General features: G+C 39.7%; 2 protein-coding genes across 13 annotated transcripts in view; one reads left to right on the top strand and one right to left on the bottom strand.

Annotated features, from left to right (window-relative positions):
- tsnaxip1 (translin-associated factor X interacting protein 1) overlaps window positions 1–13340 on the top strand; it is a 73761-nt gene extending 60421 nt beyond the window's left edge. For 5 of the 6 annotated variants that reach the window (XM_069901473.1, XM_069901471.1, XM_069901476.1 and 2 more), the window contains exons 13-16: window positions 4211–4320; window positions 6518–6638; window positions 8014–8120; window positions 13094–13340. In XM_069901473.1, coding sequence (XP_069757574.1) covers window positions 4211–4320; window positions 6518–6638; window positions 8014–8120; window positions 13094–13295 — 540 coding nt within the window. In that variant the 3' untranslated portion in view covers window positions 13296–13340. Of the gene's footprint in view, window positions 1–4210; window positions 4321–6517; window positions 6639–8013; window positions 8121–11880; window positions 12145–13093 lie in introns of those variants that run through there. The other variant, XM_069901472.1, reaches the window with a different exon arrangement.
- The window catches only part of cenpt (centromere protein T), a 56257-nt gene continuing 36309 nt past the window's right edge, over window positions 7067–27014 (bottom strand). For 5 of the 7 annotated variants that reach the window (XM_069901468.1, XM_069901466.1, XM_069901463.1 and 2 more), the window contains 5 exons: window positions 25249–26130; window positions 24963–25050; window positions 21194–21349; window positions 20997–21101; window positions 19509–20370 (listed from right to left, as the gene is read on the bottom strand). In XM_069901468.1, coding sequence (XP_069757569.1) covers window positions 20247–20370; window positions 20997–21101; window positions 21194–21349; window positions 24963–25050; window positions 25249–26130 — 1355 coding nt within the window. In that variant the 3' untranslated portion in view covers window positions 19509–20246. Of the gene's footprint in view, window positions 7316–19508; window positions 20371–20996; window positions 21102–21193; window positions 21350–24962; window positions 25051–25248; window positions 26131–27014 lie in introns of those variants that run through there. The other 2 variants (XM_069901469.1, XM_069901470.1) reach the window with 2 other exon arrangements.

Raw genomic sequence — 27014 nt, 5'->3', positions numbered from 1 at the left:
GGTTGAGGTGAGGGCTACAATGTGCTTCAGCCAATTAAGCACCTATTTGGTACCAGTGACCAGAGATGAAATGCAAAGGGATTAGCGTAGGTTCCAACATTCCATTTAAACCATAGAACACTACAGCACAGAAACAGGCCCCTTCAGCCCTTCTAGTCTGTGCTGAACTATTTTAATTTTTGTCTAGTCTCACTGTCCAGCACCAGTCTATAGCCCCCTCCATTACCTCTCCCGTCCACGTACCTGTCCAAATTCTTCTTAAATGTTAAAACTGAGCCTGCATTCACCACTTCAGCTGAAAGCTCATTCCACACTCCCACCACTCTCTGTGTGAAGGAGTTCCCCCTAAACTTTTCCCCTTTCACTCTTAACCCATGTCCTCTGGTTTGTATCTCACCTACCCTCAGTGGAAAAAGCTAACCTATATTTACTCTGTTTAGACCCTTTATAATTTTTAATTCTTTCTTTTTTTCTTTGGCTTGGCTTCGCGGACGAAGATTTATGGAGGGGGTAAATATCCACGTCAGCTGCAGGCTCGTTTGTGGCTGACAAGTCCGATGCGGGACAGGCAGACACAGTTGCAGCGGTTGCAGGGGAAAATTGGTTGGTTGGGGTTGGGTGTTGGGTTTTTCCTCCTTTGCCTTTTGTCAGTGAGGTGGGCTCTGCGGTCTTCTTCAAAGGAGGTTGCTGCCCGCCGAACTGTGAGGTGCCAAGATGCACGGTTTGAGGCGATATCAGCCCACTGGCGGTGGTCAATGTGGCAGGCACCAAGAGATTTCTTTAGGCAGTCCTTGTACCTCTTCTTTGGTGCACCTCTGACACGATGGCCAGTGGAGAGCTTGCCATATAACACGATCTTGGGAAGGCGATGGTCCTCCATTCTGGAGACGTGACCTACCCAGCGCAGTTGGATCTTCAACAGCGTGGATTCGATGCTGTCGGCCTCTGCCATCTCGAGTACTTCGATGTTAGGGATGAAGTCGCTCCAATGAATGTTGAGGATGGAGCAGAGACAACGCTGGTGGAAGCATTCTAGGAGCCGTAGGTGATGCCGGTAGAGGACCCATGATTCGGATCCGAACAGGAGTGTGGCTCTGTATACACTTATCTTTGTGAGGTTTTTCAGTTGGTTGTTTTTCCAGACTCTTTTGTGTAGTCTTCCAAAGGCGCTATTTGCCTTGGCGAGTCTATTGTCTATCTCGTTGTCGATCCTTGCATCTGATGAAATGGTGCAGCCGAGATAGGTAAACTGGTTGACCGTTTTGAGTTTTGTGTGCCCGATGGAGATGTGGGGGGGTGCTGGTAGTCATGGTGGGGAGCTGGCTGATGGAGGACCTCAGTTTTCTTCAGGCTGACTTCCAGGCCAAACATTTTGGCAGTTTCCGCAAAACAGGACGTCAAGTGCTGAAGAGCTGGCTCTGAATGGGCAACTAAAGCGGCATCATCTGCAAAGAGTAGTTCACGGACAAGTTGCTCTTGTGTCTTGGTGTGAGCTTGCAGGTTTCTCTGAACTCTTTCTATCTTATTGATATCTTTCCTGTACTTGGGTGAAACTACCAAGACTGCACACAATACTCCAAATTTGGCCTCACCAATGACTTGTATAACTTTACCATAACATCCCAACTCATATACTCAATACTTTGATTTATGAAGGCTAATATGCTAAAAGCTCTCTTTGAAACCCTATTCACCTGTGACACCACTTTCAGAATCAAAATTTGTTGTAGTCAGGTTTTTTTTTGTTTTTCATGGGTCCATCTATACGCCGAATCAGTTTTCAAGGGTTGACTTATACACCAAAATGGCATCCAGTGTTTTTTTTCAAGCTGAATTTAAATCTTAAAAGTATGTCCAGTTTATGTGGACCCTCCCCACCACCATTTTTGAGGGTTTAAAGACTTGACTTGTATGCCAAAATATATGGGGTTTGTAGCTGTACTTCTACGCCGAAATATATGAGGTTTGTAGCTGTACTCCCAGATCTCTTTGTTCTACTATACACCTGTTCTTGGTTTGTCCTTCCAAAATGCAACACCTCACACATGTCTGCATTAAATTCCATCTGCCATCAGCCCATTTTCCCAGCTGGTCCAGATCCTCTGCAAGCTTTGAGATCCTTCTTCACTGTCCACAATACATCCATTCTTATTGTAATCTGCAAACTTGTTGATTCAATTTACCATATTATCATTCACATCATTAATATAAATGAGAAACAACAATGGTCCTAGCACTGATCCCTGAGGCACATCACGAGTCACAGGCCTCCAGTCTGAGAAGCCCATCATCCACCACTACTCTTTGGCTTCTCCTGTCCAGCCATTAGGCTCTTTCAGATAGGTCAAAGGTCCAAATGTAAAGACCGAGAACCTCCACCAAGCCATGTACCTCTCTGAATGTGTGGAGGCCGTTTCTGAGCCGCATAATCTAACCCCTTTCAGAGAGGGATAATCGGCAGAGTGTAGCGCTCTGCCCATCGATCTGAATGTACAGCTGCACTAAAGGCTGTTTAGAGGCAGGCTGGTGATGCCATCAGCTCGCGACCCAGCTCCCCACTCATCCGTCTCCCTCCAAGTCAAGGGTGGCAGGGCAGTGGAAGCTGTCAGTGGGAGCCCTTGGGGCAGTGGGAGCTGTCAGCAGGGGCAGTCGGGACCATTGGGGCAGCAGGAGCTGTCAACAGGGGCTGGTAGGGCAGTGGGAGCTGTCAGCTGGGGCCGGCGGGGCAGCGGGAGCCATTGGGGGCAGTTGGTGCGGGCTGGGATAACCAAGTTGGCCGCATTGGCCTTTGGGGACACTATGGCTCAAAAAGCAGAAGAGCAATGGCCATCTTCCCTACCCATGGGTAGGGAAGACAGCTATTGCTCTGCCATGTTTTTATGATAGGTGACACTACGGCACCAGTTTTCCTGCCTCCATCAGATCTGGAGAGCATTACGAGGTGCCTCTGGGTATGAATGGGATGCTGGAGCAGCCTTTTAGGGCTGCTGTCTGAAAGGCAAGTTCTTCATTTTCCATCCACTCCTGTAGCTGGCCTCAAGGTGGAAGCCTGACATGAAATGGCCTATTGTTGAATCCAGTACACTACCTCACCATGAATACCTAGCGTCTGAACCTTCCTGACTAACCTCCCATGTAGTAAGGCCTTTTCAAAGGCCTTACTAAAGTCCATCTAGAGAACATCCATAGGCTTTCCTTCGTCAACTTTTCTAGTAACCTCCTCAAAATAATCTATAAAATTGGTTAAACACTACCTACAATCCACAAAGTTCTCCTGATGCTGTACCCCAAAAACGATACTATTTATCATTTGAGCAGTAGTTAATTCTGTCATCTGAGGGTGCGTGATCTCTCAGATACTGGAGGAAAAGATGATTTGAAAATAAATGCATCTTTTTGAAGCATTGCCCTGTTAATATTAACATGTGCCTAAGATTGAAAATAAGTGAACTAGTCAATAGATTTTTATAAAATATCCAATAATTTATAACCCGAATGAATGAGACTTCATACTTTTCTAAGCCAAAGAGCTGAAGGTGACAGTCATCAAGAAACCATGCATTGTTAAAGGTATACAAGCTTTGAATGGCTTGACTAATTTCTTTGAACTTTGAATTATGTTGCCAATGCAACAATGTCATGAAATTCACAACACATTAAAAGATCCAGTTTTATCACTTCTAAGAGTGGATAGGCAAAAGTCAGCCAACATTTTGTGATGCTTCCCAAGGTCTTACTCACTGGAGTAACCCTGGGGGCCACATTAGTGGCAATGCTGTGAAAAATAGTTAAAGCTATAAAATATAATGTATAAACAAATGATACCTTATGAATGGGAAGAGATTCTGCACTGTATATATTTTTATTGTGGTTGAATTTGACATTGAAATAAAAAGCTGCAGAATGTATGTGCTGTTCTTTAGCACAACTTAGTCCAATAAGTTCTCAAGGCACAGAAGTTGGACATTAATAGTTTAAAACCATCCTTGCAAGGGAATGAAACTCGAATTAGTTTTGGCAGTCCCTTTTCTCGCTAGTTCCTTGTTCTTATTGTCTCATTAGAGAAAGACTTATATACCTAATACAATTATGTGGAAAACAAGTAATAATTTCAAAGTTGGTCAAGGTTTGAGACATAAATTGGACAAAAATCATAGCTAAGATATTCTAGTATAAGTATCTAACCATGCTTGTGTTCTTAAAAAATTAGGTTGATGAAAGTGTATACCATGGACAAATTCAACTTATTTCGCAAGTATTGAATGAACTGACAAATCGTGATATTGGTGGGAAAGGCTCCCTTTCCAAACAGGAGTTCAGGTTGGAGTTGCCAGTATTTGCATTTTGATGATTATGCACACCTTTAAAAGAAAGTATCTGCATTTTTAAATAAGAACTAGGGTTTTGAATATGTAAGGCTATTGCTAGGTTTAGTCCTCTATTATGAATAAATGCATTCCTGGCAGATAATAATAGTGGTGGAAGAGAAATTAATTTATGGTCACTGCAGTCTTCACAATAGTTGGGTTTTTTTTCAAACTTTATTTAAAGATACAAAAAACATATACAGTCTAGTAATCATCAAAAATTGATTTTACAAAGATATATATATATAAAAAAACAAGAAAAAAACCCAGAAAAATAAAATAAAATTTAAAAAAACATAAACCCACCCTCCCACCCCTTTAGCCAGCTCCCTTAAGGGGAGCCAAAAATATAACATATATAAAAAAAATTATAAATGTTAAGAACAATTCAAAGTATATCTAAAATATATTCCAAATACAGAGACCATTTGCTAACAAAGAAAGGAATAATTATCATGAAAATTATAGGTAATTTTTCCATAACAATACAAGCTTTCAATTCATTATGCCAACATAGTATATTAATCTCTGTATTGTCTTTCCAAGTACTCGCAACACATTTACGCGCTACTGATAACACCAAATGTACAAAAGCAATTTGAATTTTATCCAAACCCAATCCCCTCAATGAAATCAAATTATCCAACAAGAAAATCGTTGGGTCTAATGGTAATGTAAAGTTATACAATTTTTCCAAAACTACTTTAATTCCTTGCTAGAATGGTTGAACTTTAACACAAGTCCAAACAGCATGAAAAAAAAGTTCCAATACATGAATCACATCTAAAACATAAGTCCGAATTACTAAACCCATATTTTTTCAGTTTCTCCGGAGTCAAATATAATTGATGTAAAAAATTATAATTAACCATTCCATATCTTACATTAGTCAATTTGATTACATTGTCCTGACACATATCCACCCAATCATCTTCAGGAAAATTAAACACTAAATCACTCTCCCATTTAAGTTTAGATTTTTCCCAATCCGGTTTATCCATATTATCTTGTATCAAATTATACATAACCGAAATATAACCTTTCTTTGGTGCAGAGGAAATCAAAGACTCAAATCTCGACAAAGTAGGTAAATTCATCTCTCTACCATAATTATCCTTTACCAAGGCTCTAAGTTGGTAATACACAAAGAATTTACAGATATATCAAATCTCCCTCTCAATTGATTTAAAGAAAAAAATTGTCCCTCTTCAAAACAATCCTGTATTGTCTTTAAATCCTTAAAATCCCAACTCTTTAAATAATTATTAAACATTGAAAAAGAAATAAGCTGATTATTATACAATGGAGTTAAAATTGATAATTTATCTTTTGATCCCAAAACCCTATTTTTTTTTCATCCAAATCTTTAACAAATATTTCAATACCAGCATATTATATTCCTAAAACAGATTCAGGTTCCAACAAAATATAAATTCATGTACCCCAACCTCAGAAAAAAACGCCATTTCCACCTTAGTCCAGCTAGGAGGTTGATCTAGATCAATCAACCTGCTGATAAACTTCAACTGGGCTGCTTCATAATAATACAATATTTGTTTAAAGGAAATGCGCATAATATGGTTGAAACTGGGAGATTCTTGGAAATGGTGTAAACTTAAAGGCTTGTGACACAAGGGATTCCAGATGCAACCAAAGAGCTCAGGGTAAAATGTAAAATGTACTACACTTAGAATGTATCATACATGAAATCCTTTGATTTTTGTCGACAGTAAGGCAGATAGAGAGTTGCCACTTTGTCCAGTGCCCCTCACAGAAACCTATATAGCACCTGGCGTTCTGAGGTGGTCTCCCCTCCAAGAACTGACGAGGCCTGTGCCTGCTTAGCTTCAAAGATTAGACAATCTCATGCTTATTCATGCTATTGTGAACAGATCAATCTGTTTAATAACTCAGTGTGAACAGATCAAACTGTTTAATAACTCATCCACAAGAAAGTAATCCAGCAGTGCAATACTTCCTCACTCTCTTTACTGAAAAGTCCATGTATTAAAGCCCTAGAGTAAAGCAAGAACCAAAGCAAATGCTGTCAATAGAACTAAGTATCCACTAATGGCTTTCTGTTTTTTCTTTAAATTTTGGAGAAAATAACTGAATATGTAGTTTTTAAATTTCAAATTTGTTTCTTACAGTCAAGCCATGAAGTCAGCCCTTCCAAATAAGAGGGAAAAATATATCAATGAGTTAATAAATGCTGCAACAACCCAACTTGGAGATAGCAAGCAAATTCATTACACAGCCTTGTTTAAAGAGGTAATTTAAATGCAGCTGAACTTAAAACAATTCCAGTTTTACATCCAGGTTTTCATCATTGCTTGTTGAAATGTTCACTATTTTCCTTTACCCAGTTTACAGAAAAAAAATCTGATAGTGCAAAAATGGAATGTGAGAGAAGGGAAGGGTGGAGATTTAGCCTTGACACATTTGCCTAATTGGCCTAATGATGTTGTTTCTGGGTTAACAATGATATTTCAGACTTTTGATGTTATGTGGCAATTTAAATGAAAAAAAATAAGAAACGTCAACTGAAAGATACTGTGTGTCGTCATGAGTGAACAGCAGCTTAAAAAAGATTGTTTCTACGAGAACTCAAATTGTTAAAGTTGTTGAAATAGAAAGCATCTGACAAATAGTGTGAAGGCAATCAAAACTACAAGAAATTTTAACTCAATTTATTCGGGGCTCAAAGCTTTGAGAAATTGATGGAGATTTTATAATAAATGGCATTAATGACAAAATTAAGTAATTGTTCAGCAGAAGCTACGTTTTGTCATGCATTGTGAAGGTGCCAAACCTGTTGATTAATTAGCCATAGGATTTGTCTTCTAATTAACGATGTGTCCTCTTAATGTAATAATGGCTGATGAAATACCAATCCATCCTGTCCCAGAGTTGGAGCAAAGGACAATCTCATTCCTGCATTATTTGAACTGAAAAACACAAATTTCAATCATTTTCTTACGTTTTCTTTATTTCTCACTCATGTAATTTTCCCATTTTAAAAAAAATTAATGATTTTACTTCCTCTCTGTTCATTGTTGCCCCCAATCCACACTGCTCATTGGTTAAAAAGGCATTCATTAACTACCTATTTGTCTCATTAATCAGAACTGTTAATAACCTCAGGATGACCACCATGTCAACTCAAGCTAAAACTATTGACAATATTGCATATTTTTACATGGATCAAACATTCTTGGTTATTTCTTGACATTTTATCAAGACAATTACACTCATGTTTCAGATTTATTGTTAAAGTACATTCATAACATCACATACAATGCTTTTTCCTGCAGTATTGACACTGCAAAACTGTACACAACATACACATGTAAACAATTAAAGACATTCTTTACCTACAAACAGTGCAAAGGCAAAATAAATAATATTGTAAACATGCTGAAATTCAAATTTACACACATCACCAACAAGCAATTATGTCCATGATTTTCTTTAAGTTCCAGTTTTTTAAAAAATTGTTTGCAGGTTTTATAGATATTATGCAATTTCAATGATGTCCAAAAATCCTCGTTTTGCATTTGAGTTTTTCCTCTAATTTCTCACAGAGAAACTCCTAATGCAATGAATGATCTTGTTTCTCATTTACTTTTCTTCTGCTGCTTTTCAGAATGAAGATGGCACAGCAGGAGTATTTATTACTTTGCTACAAGGCCAGTATGTGGCAGAGAAAATTCAGTACCTGGATGAACTAAGACAGACATTGGAAGAGAAAGAGTAGGAGATTAACTTTATTTTGGTTTGCATTCCATCAGAGATTAAATATACATTGCATAAGTCAATATATAGTGGGCAAAAGGTGCAGATGTTGAAATAATCAATTCTAATTTTATAAATCAGAATCAACTTCCAATCAGTTATGAACCTTCAGCTATTAAAGGCTGAGTTATTTTTAAAACAGTGAAATTTTAACGAAGATAGCATAGGTTGCATGATGGTGTTATAATAGAAATGATTACCCATTTTTTAGGCAACAACTGACTGGAAAACTATAGATTTTGAACTTATCACAATTATTAACATAAAATATAATTTGGAGAATTTTGTTGGAAGGAATTTCACATAACAAGATTTGTTTCTGTAAAATTTCCAGAAGTTAACTTTGTCTTAATGCTTTCAAAGGCTAGATTGTTTACAAAATGATCGTACTCTGTAATGCACGTCGAAAGAACCAAAGACTTGTTGATCCAAACCAAGGCTTTTATTAACTAAAAGACTGGAGCGTATCACAAGTAGGTCGATCAGTCCAGAATGACCTGGTCTGGCTCGGAGCAATCCTTTAAGACCTGCCAGTTGGTGTGGATACACTCTCAGCCAATCACAGTCATCCTACACTATGTACATATACGCATTGGTGATAGAATCTGTCCTATCACATACTCATACCTTAATATTTCATTGTAAAGGATAAATAGAAATGAATTAATCCAGTGTTGGATAAATTGTAGTAGCCCTTAAATCACAAACCCGATCTAATATCCCAGCTGAGTAACAAAGCAGTTTTAAAAAATCTCAGCATTGATCAGAACAATAATTTTGCTGGTAAACAAAATTGGCATATAGTGCCTCCATAATCTTTGGGACAAAGACATCTTTTTCCTTTATTTGCCCCTGTGCTTGTTTTAAATTTGCAATCAAACAATTCATATGTAATTAAAATGCACATTTTAGATTTTATTCAAGGTTATTTTTATTCATTTTGGTTTGACCTTGTAAAAATTACAGCACTTTTTTTTACATATTTCCCCCATTTCAAGGCACCATACTGTTTGGGACATATGGCTTCCCATGTGTTTGTGAGTACCCAAGTATGTTTAATTGCTTCATTAGTGCAGGTATAAGAGAGCTAGGCTTCCTTCTAAGCTTTTGATCACCTCTGGAGTCTGTAGTTGCCATTTTTCAACATGAGGTCCAGAGTTGTGCCAATGAAAGTCAAAGAAGACGTTATGAGGCTGAGAAACGAGAATCAAACAGTAGAGACATTGCCAAAACTTTAGGATTATCAACAGTCTAGAAATCATTAAAAGAAAGAGGGTACTGGTGAGCTCAGTAATCGCAAAGGGGCTGGTATACCAAGGAAGACCTCCACTGCTCATCATAATGAAGAAGAATCCCAAACACCTGACAGATCAGAAACACTCTTCAGGAAGCAGGTGTGGATGTGTCAATAACTACTGTACACAGAAGACTTCATGACAGAAATAGAGAGGCACATTGCAAGGTGTAAAGCATGGCAAAGGTGGAATGTTTTGGATCTTGGGCAGTTCCTTTATGGCTCCACACTTTACTCACCATAACTCTCATACAGGTTAATCTTCCAGAATTTTGCAGGTTCTTTTAAATTCTTTACAAACTGTAATCTGGCCATCCTTTTTGTGGCTAACTCGAGGTTTGTATCTGTACTGACAATAACCACACCACCAGTGTGAGTATAAGACAGCTTTACATACAAGGTCACCGGATGACCCCTGGTGACCTAGTGGTGTAATTACATATCATCACATTCACCCCCCCCCACCTTTAAAAATTGATATTTCCCCACCCCCCGTCCCCGTCCCTTGTTTGTAAGTTCATTAGTCCAAAATTTTTCGTCGCTTCTGCTGCCTTCTAGACCTCCTCAGTAGTGGTATAGGGGTGGGAATGAAGGCATACTGAGGGTTTGCGTGCCTCAACTCCACTTGATCCACAAGCGGGTCCGCTTTGTGGGGTCTGCAGTGCTTCTGGAGGAGAACAGGTCCCGGTGTCATCATCCATTTAGGCAGTACTGTGCCCCTTGTGGCTTTCCTTGTGAAAGAAAAGATACGGTCATGTGGGATCATGTTAGTGGCAGTACACAACAAAGAATGTATAGAGTGCAGGGCTTCTGGCAACACTTCTTGCCATCTAGTAACAGGCAGGTCTTTTGCTTTTAAGGTCAAGAGGACCGTTTTCCAGATAGTGGCATTTTTCCTTTCGACTTGTCCATACCCCCTGAGATTGTAACTTGTAGTGTGGCTGGTAGCAATCCCTCTCTCGTGCAGGTACTGCTGTACTTATGCGCTCATGAATGCAGCTCCCCTGTCTGTGTATGTAGTTCGGGTACCCAAATATGCTGAAGATGGGTTGGAGGCATTTTCTAACAGTGGCTGCTGATAGATCAGAACACGGGATTGCGAAGGGCAAATGGTAATATTCATCTATTACATTTAGGAAATAGACATTTCTATTATTGGACGGGAGCGGGCCTTTAAAATCGAGGCTGAGGTGCTCCAAAGGTTTGGTAGCTTTTATCAGGGTGGCTTTATCTGCCCAGTAAAATTGCGGTTTGTATTTCGCACAGAAGGGGCAGCTCTTGTTCACTGACCTCACTTTCTCTACCGAAAATGGGAGGTTTTGGGTTTTAATGAAGTGAAACAGTCTAGCGACCCCCCAGGTGGCCCAGCTCATTGTGCAAGCTCTGGACGTGTGGTTAAGGATGGCACAGCTGCCTCTGGACAGCACGCCCAGGGGCTCGTTGAGTCTCCCGGGCGGTATAGAATGTCGTAGATCAATGTAGACAATTCTATCTGCCAGCGCACGATTTTGTCATTCTTAATTCTCCCCCTGTCCTGGTTATCGAACATAAAAGCCACAGACCGTTGGTCCGTGACGAGGGTGAAGTGCTTGCATGCCAGATAATGTCGCCAGTGCCTTACTGCTTCCGCAATTTGCTAGGGCCTCCTTTTCTACTGCTGAGTGTCTTATCTCTGACCCCTGTAGGGTTCACGAGAAAAAGGCCACAGGTCATCTGTCTTGGTTTAGGGTGAACCACATTGGATGCATCCGTTTCTACTTGAAGTGGGATCGACGCATCTATGTGCCGCATGGTAGCTTTAGTGATGTGGTCCCTAATTTCCTTGAATGCTCTGGTGGCTGCTGGGCACAGTGGGAAAATTGAGGCTTTTATAAGTGGGTGAGCCCTGTCGGTGTAGTTGGGGACCCATTGGGTGTAGTAAGCGAACACCTTTTTAGTGCTTTCAGCGTGTGTGGCACTGGGAGGTCTTCCAGGTTTGTCTTGCAGAGAGACAAGACCTCTTAGTGTACATATTAGTTTATTAAATTGTACTGACAATAACCACACCACCAGTGCGAGTATAAGACAGCTTTATATACAAGGTCACCGGATGACCCCTGGTGACCTAGTGGTGTAATTACATATCACCACAGAATCTTAGTGTAGCCTCTATTTCTGTTCATTAAGTCTTTGGTGGACGCTAGTCATCGACGCCTGCCTCCTGAAGAGTACTTCTGATCTGTCAGACAGGCATTTGGGGATTTTCCTTCATTATGATGAGAATTCTCTGTCATCAGCAGTGGAGGGTCTTCCTTGACCTACCAGTCCCTTTGCGATTACGAAGCTCACCGGTCCATGTTTTTTTTTAATGATGTTCCAAACTGTTGATTTTGGTAGTCCTAATGTTTGGGTGATGTCTCTTATTGTTTTATTCTTGTTTTTCAGCCTCAACTCTGGTCCTCATGTTGAAAAATGGCAACTACCCACTCCAAGGGTGATCAAAAGCTTGGAAGCAAGCCTAGTTCTCTTATACCTGCACCAATGAAACAATTAAACATATCTGGGTACTCACAGCTGTAAAGCTAAATGCCCCAAACATTATGGTGCCCTGAAATGAGGGAACTATGTATAAAAAGTGCTGTAATTTCTACATGGTCAAACCAAAATGATGTCAAATAATCTTAAATAAAATCTGGACTCTGCAATTCACATATGAATTGTTTGATTATTAATTTAAAACTGTGGAGCACAGGGAAAATAAATGAAAAAAGTCTTTGTCTCAAACATTGTGGAGGGCACCGTATAAAGTGGTTCTGGAGAAAAAAAAAGGAACCCAGCAATGACTATAAACCAGAATGTAAAAATTAAGTTCAAAAATTAAAATTGTACTTCCTTCAGAATTTGGCATCTGATTACTTGCCCATCTCAGTTTATCTCCAATTTACTCCAGATCCTAACAAAATTGCTTCACTGTCAAATCAGCTAATACTGTGGGAATTGTCAGTACCTGTATGATAAGTTATCTCCTTTTGTTTGCAGAAACATAGTTCCTTGGATGGGTTAAAAAAATATCAACAAGAATAGAAACATACAAGCTGTAAAATTACCTAAATAAATTTACATCTTCAGACAGAACTTTATATTATTAAACAGATGTGGCAAATTTGTCATTCAAAACTTTGTTTGGTGAAGGAACTGTCATTGTCTTGCATGTTGGAGCTATGGATGCCTTTTCCTTATCTTGCTCCATCGGAAAGTCTCCATGTTGGAAAAGTTTCTAAAAAAAATGCTCAAGCAGGAGTGAAAATGTTTCTGATTTCAACAATGTGTCGATGCTTTCACATTTACAAATAGTATAATTTAAGCAAGAAATGATGTATTCTGACATACGGAGTTAAAGAGAATCGTAGGTATCCTTAGAGGTAACACAGCACTTTGGATCCCCAAAACTGGTAGGCATTAGAAATTTAGTATAATGTCCTCTCATGTATTCTCAGCACTTTTTCAAATGCACATTATATCCGTGCCTGCTCGAAAGGGTGTCTTTAGAAAGTGTCACTGTGTTATAAGTATTATACCCGAGTTAGAGTTGAGTATATAATTCGTGTGTCACCTCTAAAGCAGAATATTGATGGTCTTACCTGTCATTTGTCCAAAGGGAGATTACTGTGGCTGACCTCAAAAAAGCTTTTCAAACAATGGACCCTTCCATGGATCCACAAACCCTCACTATATATTTAGCTCAAGGTTTCCAAACAACAAGTGAACAGCTTGATCAAGCTGCAGTGGTAGACACTGACACAGTTTTTGACCGACTACAAGCAAGTGATGTGAAGAGGATAGGACCACAGATCTACTAGACATATTTCAAATGTTAATTAAAATAAATGACCCATTGTCATGAATGCCATTTTGTTTAATACTAATGTTTTTAAAATCACTTGTACAATTAATTTTAGGGTTGGGGCCAAATGAAATGATACCATCTCTGTTCAGGTCTTCAATAAAATGCATGGCATCTATTCAAAGGCAGTATAACCATGTGTGCTTTAGGGCTGTGTGTTAAGCCATCTTCAGTACTCCCTTTTCACCTATGACTGTGTTCCTGTACATGATTCTAACTCCATAATCCAGTTCCCAGACAACACCATGGTGATTGGCCTGATCAGAGGGGATGGTGAGACAGCCTACAGGGACAAGGTCCAGCACTTTGCCTCGTCGTGTGCCAGCAATAACCTGGCCCTTAACACCCAGAAAACTAAGATCATTGTGGACTTCAGGTGTGCTGGTAGCCACACTTATGCCCCAATCCACATCAATGGAGCTGTAGTGGAATGAGTATCAAGCTTCAAATTCCTTAGTGTCCACAATTCCGGTGATCTCATCTGGCCCCTTGACTCCTCCATCCTGATCAAAAAGATAAAACAGTACTTTTATTTCCTGTGGAGCACCAAGAAAATTCACCTCGGTCCCAGAATACAGATGGATTTTTACCACTGTACCATTGAGGTATGGCAACTGGGATTGGACCATAAAGCACTTCAGCAGGTATTGAGAACTGCCAAGTGGATTATCAGCACCTAAATGTCCACCATTGAGAACATCTATCAGAAATGTTGCCTGTGCAGGTCGAAAAGCATTATCAAGGATGCATCTCTCTCTATGGACTTTTTAAAAACTCTCCTTCCATCCAGTAGGCACTACAGGATCCTCCGTGCCCAAACTCACAGGCTCAGGAAGAACTTGTTTTGTTATGAGCCCAGAGGACCCCAAAACCCAGCAGCAATAAATATTCACCAAGACAAATGGTTAAACAAAAATTGCTTTTTATTATCTTTAAACATGAAAACCTAACTTAACCCCCTTCTAAGCACACATGTGTGTAATGTGTGTGTAAGTTCAGAAAAGTTCTTTGGTTCACAATCTAATCTCATTTCTCCAAGTTCACTGGTTGCAGGCAATTCTTATACCGTGCACAGAATTTAACATGTATACAGTTCACCAGGCTTTGGCAGTTGAAAGGTAAATGGTTACCACTCAGGAAGGCTTTTTTTTTGGTTTTCAGAGAGATTTGTTGTTCCAGGACATCCACAACTAATGTGTTTCCATCAGCCACTTCAGTGTCTTGCTGATGAAACTTGCCCCTTCAGGGTTCTCCAGATGATACCCTCTTTCTTTCAAGTCACCAGAGTTCCTTTTTGTTTCTCTTATTCCAAGTGAAACATTAGGCAGCCAGTCCTGTTCCAGTCCCAGCTGCTTCTGCTGGTTGTTACACTCTCAGAGAGACTGTTTTGACTCTCTCTCTGCTTGCAAAAGCACATGACCCTTTTAGAACTAGTTCTCTTCCAGACAATCTGCGGCACTCTTCAAAGCTCTTGCAAAAACTGTGGAGCTGATATGTCTAGCATTAACAGAGCTCCAGTATTTCAAATAAGATGTTTTAAAGTGTTTGTATGTGACCTACTCTAACAAACCTTTCCCAACTTATCTCTGTTACAAGATCAAACTAGCAACCACAAAGGCGGCATATCACACAGGGGTAAAGATGAACAATTACTTTATTAACTTTAATTCAAAATCCCACCTTTTATAACAATGCCCACTGGTTAATATATAAATTTCTATAACAGTGTAAAACTGATAAATTCCCCAGCCTAAATGTAACATATATAATCAAAGTGCAAGTTATATTCCCAACCACCCCACAGAAAAAAAAGACACAAAACACATAACTCACAAAACTTTGATTGCAATCGAAGTAAAGATCGTAAACAAAATTCAGTTTGTTTGGTAAACTGAAGCCAAAAGATCTTTTTAGAGAGAGAGACAGCACAAAATTCAAAGTGGAAAAAAAAGGCTTGGTCTAGATCCTTCTGGCTGCCTTTGGAATCTTTTTTTTTTAAATGCCAAACATTCTAAACTGCCTCTTAGACAATGCTTTATGCTTGGGTTTCCTTTCATTCTACAGACACACCCAGTCATGGTTTGTCTTCCAAGTCCAGATTTCTAGATCATCTTTTGCATATGCTCAGTCTGTCTCTCACTCTCAACAGTCCACCTTCACCTTGGCTTTCAAAGGAAAAATGTCACTTTTTATCATAAAACCACACAACTCTAACAATCTCCCAAAAACTTATCTATATACTCTTTCCTGAGGCTGTGACCCTGCTGAACTTTGCATCACAGTGCTGAACACCCATATTGTACTGTTAGTACTTTTATACTTGCTTGTTTGCTGGAGCACTTGCTTTTATTCGCAGATACTTGTAAATAGCACTATTCTTTGTACTTCTGGTTAGATGCTAATTGCATTTAATTTGTTTTGTACTTGGCACAATGACAATAAAGTTGAATCTAAATCTAAAAATTGCAAGTCAAATGTCATGTATTGATGGTATAAAGTGTTTGATTACAAATAATGGTCTGTATATTCCACTCTAATCAAAGGACATGATCATAGTTCTATCAAGAGAAACAACACAGAGGCCTTCAGACTTTCAAGTCTGTGGCAATGATCAAGCATCCTTTTTTTTAAAAAAAAAACTACCTTAATTAATTTTATTCTGGAAGAAAATTGGCAGATGGAATTCAATCTAAACTACTGAGGTGATGCATTTTGGGAAGTCAAATGTTAGTGGAACATGTAAATGGCAGGACCCTTAGGAACAAGAATGTACTGAGGGGTCTTGAGTGCAAGTCTATAGTTCCCTGAAGTGCATAGGGTGGTAAATAATCCATACTTGCCTTCCTTGGTCAGGGCATCGTCCTTATAAGCTGACAAATCATACTGCAGCTGCTTAAAACCACTTAGGAATTTTGTGTGCAGGTCTGGTTACACACAACAGGAAGGATATGGAGCCTTCAGAGGATGCAGAAGTTCAGCCAAATGAGGAACAAGGAGTATTATATAATATCACCCCTGGTATCTGGCACCTATGGGGATTGGTAAACACTGGATAAGTGAATTTTCTGCTTGGATTGACTGCAAACTGACCGCGAGGGACTGCCCATTTAAAATTTTCTCATTTATTTTTTTTGGTGGTTCCTTGAATTCCAGATAACAGGAAAGTTGGACAATCTAGTGTGTTTACTGGAGCTTCAGAAGCACTTGTTATCAGGGCGACTCGATAATAAGTGCATCAAATTGAGCAGCATTGATGGATAGATGTCCAGATCCTTTTTCTGAGGATAGAAATGTCAAATACTAGAAGCCACAAATTAAAGGTGACAAGATGAGAATTTAAAAGGAGACTTGTGAAGCATGACTTTAAAATAGACAGATAGCAGGTACATGGAACCTGCTGCTAGTCTTGATGGTGGAAGCACATATAATAACAGCATTTAAGAGGCATAAAGATGGGCTCAAATTGACAGGGAATGGAGAAATACAGACCTTCTGCAGACAGATGGGATGTGTTTAAATCAGCAATGTGGGCTGAAGGGCATTTTTCAGGGCCGTACCCTTATGTATAAGGCAAAGGAGGAAAAACCCAACACCCAACCCCAACCAACCAATTTTCCCCTGCAACCGTGTCTGCCTGTCCCGCATCGGACTTGTCAGCCACAAACGAGCCTGCAGCTGACGTGGACATTACCCCTCCATAAATCTTCGTCCGCGAAGCCAAGCCAAAGAGAAGAAAGACCCTTATGTAAAGCTCACATTATATATCACCATCTATTTTAAATATGAAAATTTTTCCAAATTGCATTTGTGAAAACTTAGTTCAAACAATACTACCTTATTAGGTAGGATAAGCAAATATATCCACACTGCAATGGCAGATTTTCCTCTATTTATTCAGTCAAATATTAAATATGCAATGGAGGGAAAAGTGTTAACTATTACTTCAATGAAAATTCTACTTCACAAATATATGGCACCTACATCCAATTAACTACTCAGCATATTTCCTTGTTCAAACGAATAATGCACTCCAAAGAATGAGCTTCTCTCCCTGACCTGCTCTGAATCTTTACACTTCCTTCGTCTGCCTTGCAAAATTATGAATACCGTTTCCTGCTAGTGTTAGCCATCATTCTTAATGGTACCACCCAAATGGACCCAAAGGAGAGAATGGTCTACTTCTGCTCCAAGGTCTCACAGTCTTTAAAGCAGGAATGAATCTATTTTAATTTCTGATTATACAAAGTTAAAATTAATATCTAGAACTTTTCAGTTAAGGGTTGGACATTACTTAATTCATTATATTAGAAAAGTTCTCAAACGTTGTTCAGCCTGAATCCTTGGCATGTGAAAGGCTGGTAAATTCTTACTCGTGCTCGTGACCAGCTTAAATATTAAATTTAAACACAAATTTACAAAGCTCGAGAGCTACTGAACATTGACAAAACAGATTTGCTGAAATCACCTAATATTTCATTTTTCCTAAAGTATTTATAGTAAAGCAGCAGCTTTTTAACTCATCTACATGGCCCATTCTTTGGGCAACGTAGAGGTGTGAATTAGGAAGCAGCAGAACTGTGGCAGAAAACATCGTGGTCTAATATTTAACAAGGAATGAGAATGAATAACTCAAAACTATATAGTTTCAGTAACACCAGGTGATTCACTTATCAAAAGTCAAAGGAGGAATCCCAGGATAATTTTGTATTGCAAAAGTATCAAACACCTTGGAAAGTTATATCATGTGGACAGATCAGTTTTGCCAATGGAAATTGTCCTCATTTTGAACAGGTTAAGGACAGCTACATTGCAAGGTTGTGAGAATTAATAGGATCGGATAACAAAAGGAAATAGGGAACAGGCAACAGAATTTTATGAAACTAAACCAGATTTAACTGTTCAACTATGGTATTCTACAGAATTACTACCATTGCACGACAATAATTAAGAGTTACTTAATTCCTGAGGATGCCAAACAGTCTTGCAAGAAAGACACATTACATGTAGTGAAACATGAAAGTCTGCAGATGCTGTGATTGTAGCAAAAACCCTAAAATGCTCAGGCCCAAAATATTGGTGATACATCTTTCCTCCTATGGACACTGTGAGACTTGCTGAGTTCCTCCAGCATTTTGGTGTTTTCTATCTCGGCTGCACCATTTCATCAGATGCAAGGATCGACAATGAGATAGACAACAGACTCGCCAAGGCAAATAGCGCCTTTGGAAGACTACACAAAAGAGTCTGGAAAAACAACCAACTGAAAAACCTCACAAAGATAAGCGTATACAGAGCCGTTGTCATACCCACACTCCTGTTCGGCTCCGAATCATGGGTCCTCTACCGGCACCACCTACGGCTCCTAGAACGCTTCCACCAGCGTTGTCTCCGCTCCATCCTCAACATCCATTGGAGCGCTCACACCCCTAACGTCGAGGTACTCGAGATGGCAGAGGTCGACAGCATCGAGTCCACGCTGCTGAAGATCCAGCTGCGCTGGATGGGTCACGTCTCCAGAATGGAGGACCATCGCCTTCCCAAGATCGTATTATATGGCGAGCTCTCCACTGGCCACCGTGACAGAGGTGCACCAAAGAAAAGGTACAAGGACTGCCTAAAGAAATCTCTTGGTGCCTGCCACATTGACCACCGCCAGTGGGCTGATAACGCCTCAAACCGTGCATCTTGGTGCCTCACAGTTTGGCGGGCAGCAGCCTCCTTTGAAGAAGACCGCAGAGCCCACCTCACTGACAAAAGGCAAAGGAGGAAAAACCCAACACCCAACCCCAACCAACCAATTTTCCCTTGCAACCGCTGCAATCGTGTCTGCCTGTCCCGCATCGGACTGGTCAGCCACAAACGAGCCTGCAGCTGACGTGGACTTTTTACCCCCTCCATAAATCTTCGTCCGCGAAGCCAAGCCAAAGAAAGAATATATACAAGACATCATGAAATTCAATAAACAAGCAAATCAATGCTTAGAGATTCTCATGATGTAATCAATTCTAATAAACATTCTCATTTGCCTTGTAAACCAAAATATGAAAACATTTGAAGTCAAGTAAAATTATTTGGGTCATCCTCATCTGCAGGACATTATTCAAATTGGTGGTATGTACATCTATCTCAATGTGGGGTTTTTTTTAAATTACTGAATGAGACACTTAAATATTTGCAACATTTTATTTAAAATATAACATATATAGTATCCTTACATGGACATCACAAAAAGTTAAGAATACAAAGCCATTAAGTTGAAGTGGTGATTCAATTTTTACTTAAGGAAGTACCCAATATCATTGTAACAAATTGTTTTTGCTGCAATTTAATACATTTGAGTTTAGCTCTCTTTATGCTGGCAACTTTATTGGATATATTTAACCTACTTCCCTGCAAAGAAAGCTAAGATACAATGGTGCATCATTTTAATGAAGCAACCTCTTTCAAAGTACTTTGTGCAGGAAATTCAGACAGGTGGAGAAGGAATAACTCAGCAAATATACTACAACTCATTGGAGAGCTTTGAATGTCAATAGTGTTGAAAGAGCTGAAAACTATAATCCCCCAATTGTATTAAAAAATGTTTGAATCTTTTCACATAGTTTTCATCTGAGCCTTGTACTTTTACCTCTGACAAGTCTTAAAAACCTGCAAAACACAGGGGTATTATGAAATTGAAAACAGTAATTGGGTAACAACTTTAAATTTAATCAGATGTCAGGATTAAATCTGCTGCTGCACCATTTTATCCCTCAGAGGAAATTTCTCCTGAGAATTTATAAAATAGTTTTAAATTTACTACACAATGGATTTTGACAAAAGAGGGAGATTTCCATTTTAGATTTGTAGTTTCTGATTTGGTGACCAAAAGCAAGAAGTTTGCTAAGGCAAACTTTATACATGTAGGTTACATTTTAGGAATGGTCTTACTCCCACTGACAGCCATTGGAATTAATTTTTCTCTGCATTCCATTGGTAGGTGGTTTTCAATGAGCACATTCACGGGTGTCTTGGCAGTAACAAAACCCTGTCTAAGAAACAAAAAATAAACAACTTAGCAACAAATTCTATGCATGGACCCCAATTAGATTCTCCAGATCAGTCAAGAATTCTTAGATAATTGTTGAAACGTTGGCTGGAGTTTTGCCATGAAGTACCAATCTGTCTGGAGTTTGTGTAAATGCAGGATCAACTGTAGAAGTTCCCAACTTACCACGTGCGGGAGCAGTAACTTCCGATAAGGTCCAAAAGTTTTGGTGTGCTGAACTAGCAGAATTTGCAGACTATTAGAAGTTATTCCTCTTTGCATTCCAATCCATTTTTTCCCCCACATTTTTTAAGATGTGACACAGAAAAACAAATTTTCCATTGAACTTGGTAGCATGGGAAAGAAACTGAGCTCCAGTGAGTTAAAGTTGCCAAACCATTAGGAATTTCTGAATAGTCATTTAGTGGATTATTGGAGTTTCATTGATCCTGTGCCTATTTTCTGTTTCAAATGATTGAACTGTGAACAATATTGCCTCTTCCCTGAACTAAACATTAATGATCAAACAAGACCAGGATACACCAAGTGAAGAATAATGCAGCTAGTTGATCCACAGAATTGGTATCTGAGAACTGCCTGCTTATTATACGACTTCACCCAAACTCTCACCTTCTCATTAGAAGTTCCACATCTTCTTTTTCAATGGTTTTTCTTTTAGCATGTTTGCTGTACACATCCATGTCATCACAAAGTTGTTTGAAATACACCTCCAAGCTGAAATTAAAAAGGCATTTGTAATATCCTCAACAGATTAATGCAATGAAGATTAATTTGAAGGATTTATATTGCAATGATTTGCATCTTGCCATTGGTCAATTGTTTCAAATGCCTCCCTCTTCACCCTCATCTTAGCATAGTGAGTAAATACAGACTTTATAATGCCACTTGGCAAAATGGTCTTCTTTCCTTTTTGGATTGGCTTTTTTGGATTCTTCCTTGCTTTTGTCATTGGTTTTTGTGCCCTGTTGAGGAGAGATGCAACATTTAAGCAACTGATTTTGTTGTAACAGGATTAATACCAGAAAAGGAGATTTCAAAATAAAATTAAAATTCAGATCTGTATCAGATTTCCCAGTTCAATGCAGGTCACTCCTTTTTAAAAAAAACATACACACATATTGATCCAATATATGGGCTGAAATACAAGACAGATAATTTGTACTTCTCAAATAATACCTTAATTATACATCGTACAAATTGCCTGTACCCTTCCCAAGAAAACCAGTTTTGTCAAAGTATCTCAAAAGAAAAAAAGGAAAATTCCCCCCATTAATCAAATCCTTCCCTCTAAACAAGGCTAACTTGCATATCTACTATACATAGGAAACAAAAGACAACATTCGGAGACCAGACAACACTGTTCAGGAGGCATCCAAACACCCTCATTCCTTAAGTTGTGGTAATACTCCATGAATGGGACCCACAGCTTATGAAAATTCACCTTTATATCTTTAACATTATATCTGATGTTTTTCTAAACTTAGGAAGGAGGTGCATGGTGACATCATAATCGCTGCCCAAGGGATGCTGGAGTCAGGGAGAAGCCTCGGACGACGCCATTTCCCCATGGCTTCCCCGCCACGTGGCGATACAAGCGGGGCCGGTTCGCCATGAGGATGTGCGCCGCCACAATAGTTTAATTTTTTAAATATGTACTATGCAACACTTTGAATTGCAACCATGTTGCGCACAAAAGGAGGATTCACAAATCAAATTTAGAACAATGTCCCCATCATCATCTGGAAGTGAGAAATCCAAGTCATGCTCCCAATCACTTTTGATCTTAACTACCAAAACTATTCTCCAATCCATCAAATTATTATAAATAATTGACATCAAGTCTCTAGGAGAAAATTGAAAGTCAAAAAGTAAATCAAGAATGCAGGTCATTTCTAATATCAAAGTTTACCACCTAATATCCAGTTACAATAACTGTAAACACAGGGTGCTAACCACGAAGAATGAGTAATCTCAATCTTCCCCGCAACTATTACCCTCATGAAAATCCAAATTCTAATTGATTACAGAGAGTCAACGTGAACTTTTATCTCAATCAAGAAAATTTTATTCCAGTAAACATTTCCATAATTGGAAACAAATTTTAAATTAAGCCATACAGCAGAGTAACGGGTCCCTTTGGCTCATGAGCCAATTATATCCAATTGACCTACACCCCAGTACATTTTTAAAGGGTGGGAGGAAACTGGAGCCCCCAGAGAAAACCCACACAGACATGGGGAGAATGTACAAACTCCTTACAGACAGCGCGGGATTCAAATCCCGTTCCTGATCTCTGGTGCTGTAACAACATTACGCTATCCAGTACGCCAACCATGCCGCCCAGCTCAGCTTTCCTCTCATGCCTTCAGGAGCAATGAAGCCAAATATCACAATCTTTGCTCTGCAGTTAATTAGAAAAACTTGGCCAGTATTCTACAATTCCTGCTCTATATGGGTCAACATAACACCCAGGAATTACATAAAACAATCAAACCAACACAGGAGCTGTGAATGGGGAGGAAAAAGGCATCAACTGTTAAAGGAACTCAAAATATGGACATGGGGTGGGTGCAGGATGAGCAGAAAGATTTCTTGAAACCAGGGATGCATAATTTTTGTGTATTCATTCCATCAAGTTTTATCTGCAGCTTCGCTGTAACATTTCCGAGCTCCAGATTCATGGAACAGAAAATGGCAAAATAAATATTCAAGATAAAGCATGGACAAGATTCAGTTCAACAATTTTATCACAATGCTATCCTGGTGAAAGAGAACTATCCTGGCTTACTTTTAAGAGGGAAATAAAAATCTGAAAGAATTAAAATAATTTCACCAATTTTATGGGCTATATAACATTTCAATTTCTAATCTGAAATGCTAAAAAAAAACTTGATTTTTTTTTAGTAGTTGAATTTCTTTCCATGTTTGAGACATTTTAATTTAAAAACTAAACTTTGTGAGGTATGAATTTCTGAAGATCAGAATGGACCAGATCACTATAATGGTCTCCATCTAATGCACACATGTCAAACTCTGGCCCACGGGCCAAATTTGGCCCGCGATATAATTATATTTGGCCCGCAAGATCATTTCAAAAATGTATTAGAGGTGGCCCGCTGGCTGCCGCGCCAGTATAGCGCATGCACAGTAATACAACAAATCCCAGAATGCATTGGCGTCAGCCTGCTAATCGCCCCCACCTCCTCTGTTTACGTTGCAGGGTCTCACCGTGGACTCTGGTTTTGGGGCCTGGCCGGTGTCAGGGGAAGCTAAGGCCGCTTCCCAGTGCCTGGAACCGGAGGCCTCAGGCCTGACCTCGCCAGGACCGTTGCCCACTCCCCTTCCCTGCCGCAGGCCGATTCGCGACTCACGGTGACGGGGCCGCTGATCCGCCGAGATGCCGCCCTGCAGCGAGAGCCGATGCCCCCGCACTGTCGTTGTCCAACCCGATCGCCCGCAAACCCCGCCCTCCCGCACACAGGCCTGAGTAAGATTATGAACTTTAATGTCAGGATAAAACGATCTTCCAATAGTTTCATGTCACAGTGATAAATATATTCCTGGTTAAAAATGGTCCTGCACCTGGATACAAGCTCATTAGGCATAAAACTTGAAAAGTGTGTAAATCAAAGGATATCTGTACCAATGGAAAAAGGGCATGGCAAATAACCCTGCTAGAGTTCATGCCCACAATCAGTCACCCATTTGATTGTTTCAGGAATCATGTTATTCTCCCACATTCTCAATAGCCCTCAGATTTTACTATTCGACAGCACACTAGCAACATTTGACAAATCCTCTATAGAGAAATATTATTTATTGAATATTTTATTTCTCATTTGTTAATGCTTCTGGAAAGAGTTTATCCAAAACTATTATTAAACATTTATTTTAATCAGAAAAAGTTTAACATTACATATGTTGAAAGAAGAGAAAACATGCAGATGTTGTTGAAAATTTTCAATAAATATTTAGTTCGGCCCTCGACTTAGTCCAAGTTTTTAATTTTGGCCCTCCGTGAATTTGAGTTTGACACCCCTGATCTAATGTAATGGTTCTCAACCTTTTTCTTTCCACTCACATACCACTTTAAGTATTCCCTCTGCCATAGGTACTCTGTGATTAGTAAGGGATTGCTTAAGGTGGTATGTGGGTGGAAAGAAAAATTTTGAAAACCACTGTTTTAATCGTCCCTAATTGACTTGTTATGTGTCCAGTTTCATAACTCCAAAGGAAATGACAATTTTTCTCAAGCAAAATATTTCAGTAACAATTGGGTCTAGAGCAGTGATTTACAACCTTCCCTTCCCACCCACTTACTACCTTAAGCAATCCCTTAATTATCATAGAGCACTAATGGCATAGGAATTACTTAAAAGTGGTATGTGAGTAGAAAGAAAAAGGTTGAGAACCACTGATCTAATGCCATCCAAGCAGCACGATGGCAAGAGGTTTACTGGAATGAAAACAAATTCTGAGAAATAGACCATGCCTCAATTTTTAGGAAATCAACACTGCATTTTTTCTCCACCCTCTGTCTACAAAAATGAAAATGCCTATAATAATGTTACTTACTGTCTATTCAGTGTTTTGAGAAAGTGTGGAGTAGCCAGTAGTGGAGATGACTTCAATACCTTCTTACTTTGTTGGAAAGGCTGTACCACTTTTATTATAAGTTTCCAGATTATAAAAGAAAGAAAAATATGAATTAGACTGTATGTATAATATTTTGCATGATAAAACCCATCATATAATCACTTTTGTAAATTTGAAGATACAAAAGTAAAGCTTTAAAACTTTTCCTTGCATTACTCCCCATATGACTAGTTATAAATGCAAAAGAGTTTGAGTGATTTTGTACCTTGACTGTCATCTTCTTCATATTCCATGCTGTGCATCATTTCTTCATCCATTTCATTTGATTCTATTTCTTCAGTTTCTTCCATTATTTCATTGTCTGTTTCACCTCCAGCTGCACCATTGCCAACAGTTCCTGAACTGCTCATCCCAGTGCTGTCCAATCCAGCACCGCCCATCCCAGAACTGCCCGCATCCTTGCTGTCCAATCCAGCACCGCCCACCCCATCGCCAACAGTTCCAGCACTGTCTTTCCCAGCACCATCCAATCCAGCACTGCCCACTCGATCGCCAACAGTTCTAGCACTGACAGTTCCAGTACCGCCCATCCCAGCACCATCCAATCCAGCAGGGTCCATCCCAGCACCGCCCGCATCCTTACTGTCCAATACAGCGTCACCCATCCCACCACTGCCAACATCACTGATGACCAATCCAGCGCCACACACCCCATCGGCACCCACCTCACCAGTGCCCAATCCAGCAGTGCCATCGCCATCCATTCCAGCACCACTCGCCCTATCGATGCCCAATCTAGTACCACCATCAATGACCAATTTTAAACTATCCATTCCTTTCATTTCAACACTGTCCTTTCTTTTGCAAATTGCCTCAGCAACTTTTATGCTTTCACTATTGCCAGCTTCCATACTTCCATCATCCACTTCAGGACCCTCTGCTTTCACCCCACCCTTTTCCATTCCTCCAGTGCCTACTAAAATACCCACTGTTTCACCACCTTCAGTTCTTCCATCATTCACTTCAACTCCCAATACTTTATCATCTACTACATCAACTAATATCCCATCAGAGAAACTCATTGTAGTTGGTTCATGTCGGACTTGTAGTGATAAGTTCTGTTCAGTATCCTGTGGAAATTCCAGTTCTGCAAATGTACAAAAAAATTCCTAAGAACATCACCAAAACAATCTTTTTACTGCCATAATAAATTATCAGATCAATATTGGAAAGTATAATAGACTAATCTAAAAAATTTAGGACAGCCAAGACTCCATAACTGAATGGTTAATTTGAAAGAAGCAAGGGCTTTGAACACAGTCAACAAACATTTCAAACGAGAGCACTAGGAAAGAAAAGATCTTGTTGATGGAAGTCACAAAATCAAAAAAGCAGGAATCAGTCTATAAGAGTAATGCACAAAAGAGCTGGAGAAACTCAGCAGGTCAAGCAACATCTACAGAACATAAAGGACAATCGATGTTTTGGGACTTCATCAAGGTATGAGCAAAAAGCAGACAGGCACCTAAATAAAACAGTGGGGGTGGATGGAGGAGAGGAAGGAGAAAGTGGCAGGGGGAGGAGCATAGGCCAACAGGTAGGAAGGAGGTCATAGGTGTGGGGGGGGGGGGGCTGGGGGGAGAGAAAAAAGCTGAAAAGTGATGGGGGAGGGAGAAGAGGGCATTGCTCTCTGAGCGTCACAATCCAGTATGGTTGAGCAATGGATTGGAGGTCAATCCAAAGGGCCATAAGAGTTTCAGAGAGGATCACTGGACTGAAGTCACCCTCCCCTCATCAACATGATCTATTGGGATTGTAAACTAAAGAGGGCACACAAAAATCATTGAAGACTCCTTTCTCCCTGCACACATGTTTCACTGCTCCCGTTGGGGAGATACAGGAGAACCAGAGCCAGCACCACCAGGCTGAAAAACAGCCTCTTCCCACGGGCAGTGAGAATGCTGAACGACCAAAGGAACTGCTCACACGACCCATCCGAGACTCTCATTTGCACAAAACAATATTTATTGA

The sequence above is a fragment of the Narcine bancroftii genome, chromosome 10 (assembly GCF_036971445.1).
Source record: "Narcine bancroftii isolate sNarBan1 chromosome 10, sNarBan1.hap1, whole genome shotgun sequence".
NCBI lineage: Eukaryota > Metazoa > Chordata > Chondrichthyes > Torpediniformes > Narcinidae > Narcine > Narcine bancroftii.
This window is presented reverse-complemented; position numbering and strand designations above follow the sequence as displayed.